At 55.4% G+C, this 7,120-nt stretch overlaps 2 protein-coding genes across 2 annotated transcripts; both read left to right on the top strand.

Moving 5' to 3' along the window:
* Window positions 1-390: 390 nt before the first annotated feature.
* On the top strand, window positions 391-1,154 carry LOC134163614 (feather keratin 1-like). The gene is made up of 2 exons (XM_062618634.1): window positions 391-582; window positions 808-1,154. Exon 2 carries the CDS (start codon window positions 828-830, stop codon window positions 1,140-1,142), a length of 315 nt encoding a protein of 104 aa, XP_062474618.1. The 5' UTR covers window positions 391-582; window positions 808-827; the 3' UTR covers window positions 1,143-1,154.
* Window positions 1,155-4,190: 3,036 nt separating this feature from the next.
* Window positions 4,191-5,311, top strand: LOC134163615 (feather keratin 1-like). The gene is made up of 2 exons (XM_062618636.1): window positions 4,191-4,722; window positions 4,958-5,311. Exon 2 carries the CDS (start codon window positions 4,978-4,980, stop codon window positions 5,290-5,292), a length of 315 nt encoding a protein of 104 aa, XP_062474620.1. The 5' UTR covers window positions 4,191-4,722; window positions 4,958-4,977; the 3' UTR covers window positions 5,293-5,311.
* Window positions 5,312-7,120: the final 1,809 nt, after the last annotated feature.

Genomic DNA, 7,120 nt, shown 5'->3' on the forward strand with positions numbered 1-7,120 from the left:
CTATAAGGGTGTCAGGGAGGGACTCTTCATGAGGGTTTGTAGTGATAAAGGACAGGCCTAAAGACAAGCTAAGGGACTTGGCAGCAAGGCAGGGAGGGAACAAATGGGATGGAAGAGGCAGCCCCTCATGCCACCAAAACTCCAGAGCCCAGACCAGCCTGACAGGGCTGCAATGAACATGGAGCCACCTCTTCACAAGGCACCAAAAACCACAACACACAAGTGCCACGGAATGACCTCACTGATGACACCCCACGTCTCCAAGGCCATGGCTGTATCTGCAGAACAGCCTGACAGGCATCTTCCATGCAAATCGTCCCAGACACCTACTCTCACTTCAAGGCTGCCGCCAGGGCCGGATGGACACGTCCTCACCAGGAGGACATGCAAAGGGAGCGTTGTGGGAAGGAGAACACGCCCCAGCTCATGACTTGCCAGGCTGTGGCACGCACCAGCTGCTTGCTGACAAATGCTGCCATGCGCAAAGGCTGTCCCGCCCCTCGGGGACCAGCATAAAAGCCGGCCCAGAGCCTCTGTCCCTCACTCGCCTCTGCTGACGCCTTCTCCTGCGCGCTCAACAAGGTGAGCCTCAAGCCCCTTGCCCTCTGCTCCTGCCCCCCTGCCCCGGCTCTTCCAGCACGCTCTGCCCCAGCCTCAGCACCCCTCACGCCTCCCCAGCCCCACAGCCCCACACCAGCCTCCCCACTGCCTCGCCCTCCTGCACCACCGCCCCTCGCACCCCCACGCCCTCCGCTCTCCCCACACCCTCTCTTCCATTCTCTCCTCTCCTCTCCTGTCCCCTGCCAGGGCCCCTCCACACCACAGACATGGCCTGCTACGACCTCTGCCGCCCCTGCGGACCCACCCCGCTGGCCAACAGCTGCAACGAGCCCTGTGTCAGGCAGTGCGAGGACTCCCGCGTCGTCATCCAGCCTTCCACCGTGCTGGTCACCCTGCCAGGACCCATCCTCAGCTCCTTCCCCCAGAGCACCGCCGTCGGATCCTCCTCATCCGCTGCCGTGGGCAACGTCCTCAGCGCCCAGGGAGTGCCCGTCTCCTCTGGGGGCTTCGGCTACGGCCTTGGCTACGGCTTCGGAGGCCTGGGCTGCTACGGCACAGGAAGAGGCTGCAACATCTGCTAAGGGCCATTGACAACACGCATGAAAACACTCACGTACATTCTAGAAGGAAAGACGTGGATTTTGGATGCATGCCTGGGGTAATGCTGGCACAGCAGTTCACCTTCCACAGTTCCTTCTCTTGTGGCACAAAGCAAGCAGGGAAGGGGCCCGACCAGGCTGCCTGGTAACATGGCCCATGGATGTCTTCTTCTTCTCCAAATTCCTCCTCTGACCCACCCCATCTGCTGTGTGCAGTACTGTGTGCCCCACCAGCATCTTACAGGCTAATCAGCAGCGGGGGACCTCCAGTGGGTTTCTCCCCAGTCAAGACTGAAAGACCTCTCTGCTCTGACAAAATCCACTGCATGCAGAAGACCTCAGTGCATGGTCACCATACTTGCACCTCACCTCTCTTCCTATTTATGCCTGTGTATTTTCATGCTTTTGTCTTAATAAAGTTCTGCATCCCAACTTCTGACACCTCGTCCCCATTCTTCCACCATGGCTCTTCCAACTTCACGCAGCACAAAGCCAGGGCACAACAGGCTGTCAGTGTGAGTGAAAAAGGCCACCAAAATTCTCCTGGGAAATATACCACCACAACCAACAACAGCTGGCACCTGGGGTGCTTTCACAAGGTGATAGAAGTTTCAGCAAGTGCTGGCTCAAAGACAGTCTTGAACATGACAACACTGCCATGAGCATGCCTCTGATGGAACCACCACAGACTCATCAGACCATTTGGGTGTAGTCCCAGGGTCACCCACTGAGAGAATCATGGTCCCGTCCCCCTTGCTGCAAGGACCTTGGGTATCCCATGCAGTGTGTGCAGGTCACCACCCTTCCTGCTCCGAGATCCTCCTCTGACCCAGGTGTGTGTCCTTCTTTCACTGTCCTTCTGGCTGCTTGGTCCCCATTCCACACATGCCAGAATTCCCAGGCCCTAATCTCACCTTGCTGTGGAGTCCACAAATGATGACTTGGAGTTTCCCGAAGCCATCAGCAACTCTTCACCAAGATGCCCAGCAGTCCCCATGCAGAGGATCTCCTGATCACCATCCTCCCTGCTGCAGAGTCTCTGGACCACCTCTGCAGGGAACCCCAAGCCATCACTCCTCTGCTCTGAGGTCACACAGAAAGCCCCCGCTGTTAGGACACAATCCTCCTCAACTTCGTTCAGCAACGCCCTCCATGGGGCACTGAGGACAAGTACAGAACCAAGCCTGTGACCCAGCTCTGCTGCAAAGATGGGGCTCCGTGAGTGGAGCTTGGCCTGGCAACAAGCACTCATTGAGCTGCTCTATCACTCCTCTTCCTCAAGAGGACAGGGGACAGAAGAATAAGATGAAAGTCTCCCGAACTGAGGTAAGAACATGGACATCACTCACTGCTTTCCAGTGGCAGCAGAACAGACTTGACTCAGGGAAATTCATTTACCAAAAACAAAAGTCGGTGTAGAACTATGAGAAATTAAAACAAATCTTAAAACACCTTCCCCCAACCTCTCCCTTCTTCAACGTTCATCTTCCCTCCTAAATTACTTAATCCCTTGCCCAAAACAGCACAGAGAGATGGGAAGGGGAACTGTGGTCACTTCACCCCACATTGTCTCTGACCCTCCACCCTCCTCACACTCTTCACCTGCTCCATTCTGGGGCCCCTGCCACACAAAACAGCCCTCCATGAGCTTATGTGAATCCTTCCCACAGGCTCCATTGGACTTGGAGAAAGCTTCAGGCACCTTCTCACGGAAGGCACCACAGCAGAATAACGGCTAACAAAAAAATTCCACATAAAAGCACTCACCCAGTGAACACCTTTCAAGTCCAAAGGCCACCAAGACAACCACAGATCACATCCAAAGGGAAAGGACAGGCCAAAACCTGGCAGCAAGGCAGAGAGGGACCGGATGCGATGGAAGGGGCAGGCCAGTCATGGCCAGCAAAGCTCCAATGCCCAGACCAGTGAAACAATGCTGTGAGGATATGGGGTCCCCTCTTCACAATTCCTCTTGCCTCAATAAAGTTCTCCTCCATCCCAGCCTCTCATGCCTCCCATCCCTTTCTTCTACCAAGGCTCATCCAACTTCCCGCAGCACTAAGTCAGGGATCAGAAGATCATCCATGTAAGTGCAAAAAGGCCATGTCTTCTGGGAAGTATGCCACCACTAGCATCAAAGACAGGCTTCTGGGTTGCTTCCACAATGTGACACAGTGGTTTGAGGCACAAAATGGATCAAACAATCTTGAACACGACAACGTTCCCCTGAACGTGCCTCTGAAGATGTTGCCCCAGGCTCATGGGCACATCTGGCTGGGGTCCCAAGGCCACCCACACAGGGATTCATGGCCCCTTACCCCCTTGCTGCAAGGATTGTGGATAACCCCATACAGTGGGCCCAGCTCACCAACCTCATTGCTCTGGGATCCTCCTCTGACTCCAGTGTGGGTCCTTGTTGCACTGACATCCTGGGTTCATGGTCCCCATTCCATTCACATCACAGTCCCCAGGCCATGGTCTCATCTCACTATGGGGTCCGCAAATGATGCCTTTGGGCCTATCTTGGACACCAGCCGCTCTTCAATACGCAGTCCAACAGTGCAGGATGTCTAGGGAACAACCATCTCGCCTGCTGCTGTGTGCTTGGACCACCTCTGCAGGGGATCCAAGCCACCATCCCTCTGCTCTGAGTCACATAGAAAGCCCCCACTATGAGGTCACAATCCTCCTCACAGTGGCACAATGAGGCCCTGTACAAGGCAATGGGGACGAGGTGCAGGAACAAGCCTGTCACCCTGTTCTCCTGTGAAGATGGGGCTCTGTGGTGGGTTCAACTTGGCTGGGCACCATGTGCGCTTACCATTGGCAGGTAATTACATATTTTTGCTCATAAGTACACTTTGTGAAGACTCAGATGTTGTAAGTTATGACTTGGATGCTGAAGAAGTGAATTTAAATCTTAACCTGCACTGGGCAAAAATGGGTACAGCCCCGGTTTCTTATTTCTTCATTGTATGTCATAATCACCTTACGACATAAACTTGAACTAACAGAAGAGATCGACCTGTAAATCTGAGAAACGTAAATGGAGCCTAACACTGGGCACAGATCAGGCTGACCAGCCTCTAGTGTGCCACATCCACTCTCTTGATTTTCTCACTGATACAAAGGGATGAGCTCTATTTCAGCCATCAGGAAGCACTGCAAGAAACCCACAAACCACAGACACGAGTGCCACAGGATGACATCACTGATGACACCCCCATCGCTCCAACGCTTTTGTTGCATGTTCTGCCAAATGCCCTGACATGCACCATCAACACCAAGCCTTTGGTCTCTAATACTTGAAAGCTGCCGCCAGGGCCAGAAGGACACGTCCTCAACAGGAGGACATGAACTTCCAGAATTCTTGGAAGGAAAACACAACCACAGGTAATTACCTGCAAGGATCTGACATGCACCAGCTGCTTGCACAAACATGCTGTCATGCACAAAGACTGTCTCAGCCCCCTCGGGCACTCCAGGACCAGCATAAAAGCCGGCCCAGAGCCTCTGTCCCTCACTCGCCTCTGCTGACGCCTTCTCCTGCGCGCTCAACAAGGTGAGCCTCAAGCCCCTTGCCCTCTGCTCCTGCCCCCCTGCCCCGGCTCTTCCAGCACGCTCTGCCCCAGCCTCAGCACCCCTCACGCCTCCCCAGCCCCACAGCCCCACACCAGCCTCCCCACTGCCTCGCCCTCCTGCACCACCGCCCCTCGCACCCCCACGCCCTCCGCTCTCCCCACACCCTCTCTTCCATTCTCTCCTCTCCTCTCCTCTCCTCTCCTCTCCCCTGCCAGGGCCCCTCCACACCACAGACATGGCCTGCTACGACCTCTGCCGCCCCTGCGGACCCACCCCGCTGGCCAACAGCTGCAACGAGCCCTGTGTCAGGCAGTGCGAGGACTCCCGCGTCGTCATCCAGCCTTCCACCGTGCTGGTCACCCTGCCAGGACCCATCCTCAGCTCCTTCCCCCAGAGCACCGCCGTCGGATCCTCCTCATCCGCTGCCGTGGGCAACGTCCTCAGCGCCCAGGGAGTGCCCGTCTCCTCTGGGGGCTTCGGCTACGGCCTTGGCTACGGCTTCGGAGGCCTGGGCTGCTACGGCACAGGAAGAGGCTGCAACATCTGCTAAGGGCCATTGACAACACGCATGAAACCAGCCACCCACACCATGGAAGCCATGGCAATGATTGAGGATGCATGTCCAGGCTATTCCTGATACATATATCTGCTGTCCAGAGCTCCTCCTCTCAAGGCACCAGGAAAGGAAGCAGGGCAGGGGCCTGCCCACGCTGTCTGTTACCATCACCCATGGCCAATGCTACCTGTAACCAAGGCCCATGGACCTCCTCCTCTTGGGCAGCCAATATGCCACCACAACCAGCAACAACACAGGCTGACATGTGGAGGTCTTCCGGAATGTGACACAAGCCCATCACTGGCTCAAACAATTCATTTGCCTCAATAAAGTTCTCCCCTGCATCCCTCTGATGACAGCCTCCTTTCCTTTTTCTACCAAGGCTCTTGCCACCAGCCAGGCCATCGGGGCGGTGGAAAAGGATGTTGAGCTCTTGGGCAGCCAATATGCCACCACAACCAGCAACAACACAGGCTGACATGTGGAGGTCTTCCAGAATGTGACACAAGCCCATCACTGGCTCAAACAATTCATTTGGTAACGCTCCCCCGTGCATGCCTCTGATGAAGTGCCCCTGTGCCACCACACACTTGACTAAGTCTCCTCCCCAGCATGGCTCTCCAGCCCTCCCAGCAAACAGAATCACACAACCATTCAGTGCGGCAGAAACCTTCAGAGAGCAGCTGCTTCACCCCCTCTGACACAGCAGGGCCAGTTATAGCAGCTTGTCCTAAACATGCCCAGTTGGGTTTTCAGTAGATGCCACCAGGAGACCCCACAACCTCTTCCACCTATTGACCATCCTCACACGGAAAAAGGCCAATGCCAATTCAGCAATTCCTTCTTTGCCCATGGAATTCCATCTGTTTTCCCTTCTGGCCACGGCCTGATCACAAGCCTCTGGGCTCAGCCCTTCAGCCACTTTGCAGCCCTCCTCACTCGGCCCTTACACAGCCCAGGCTTTCTCCACTTCTCTAGGAACATGTAATGGGAGACAGTGACAAAGGTTTCTTTCAAGTACAGCTCAACAACAGACACTGCTCAGCCTCTCTCCAAATCCCACTGGCTTCAACAGAGAAGACAGAGGTCGGTCAAGCACAATTTACCCTCTCAAAATCCACATCTAAAACCACAGCCCATCAATTTGACCTTGCTGGCCATGGCACAGCTTTCCAGGAAGGTTTCTTATCCACCTCCATGTATCTCTTCCACTGAGGAACCCAAAACTGGACACAGAACTCCAGGTGATGCCTCACCAGGGACCAGAAGGGTGTCCATTCCTTCCCTTGCTGCGAACACCGTGGATATTCCATGCAGGGTGTCTAGGTCACCACCCTCCTTGCTATGCAGTCCTTCCCTGATCCAGGTGTGGGGTTGGTGTTGCACTGACCACCTGGCTGCTTGGTCCCCATTCCAAACACACCAGAGCTCCCAGGCCATGGTCTCACCTTGCTATAGGGTCCACAAATGATTCCTTGGAGGTTCTGCAGCCACCAGCCCCTCTTCACTGCACGGCCCAACAGTGACCCACACAAGGGATCTCCTGACCAACATCCGCCCTGCTGCAGGATCTCTGGACCACCTCTGCAGGCGACCCCAACTCACCATGCCTCTGCTCTGAGGTCACACAGAAAGCCCCCACTGTGAAGTCACAGTGCTCCTCACCTTGGTCCAGAGAGGCCCTGCATGGGGCACTGGGACAAGTGCAGGACCAAGCCTGTGACCCAGCCCTGCTGTGAAGATGGGGCTCTCTGTGGTGTTGACCTTGGCAGGGCACCATGTGCTCTCTGAGCTGCTCTATCACTCCTTTTCCTTAACCGGA

Source organism: Pezoporus occidentalis, unplaced genomic scaffold, assembly GCF_034315485.1.
Source record: "Pezoporus occidentalis ecotype Australia unplaced genomic scaffold, CSIRO_AGI_Poc_V1 ctg2014, whole genome shotgun sequence".
NCBI lineage: Eukaryota > Metazoa > Chordata > Aves > Psittaciformes > Psittacidae > Pezoporus > Pezoporus occidentalis.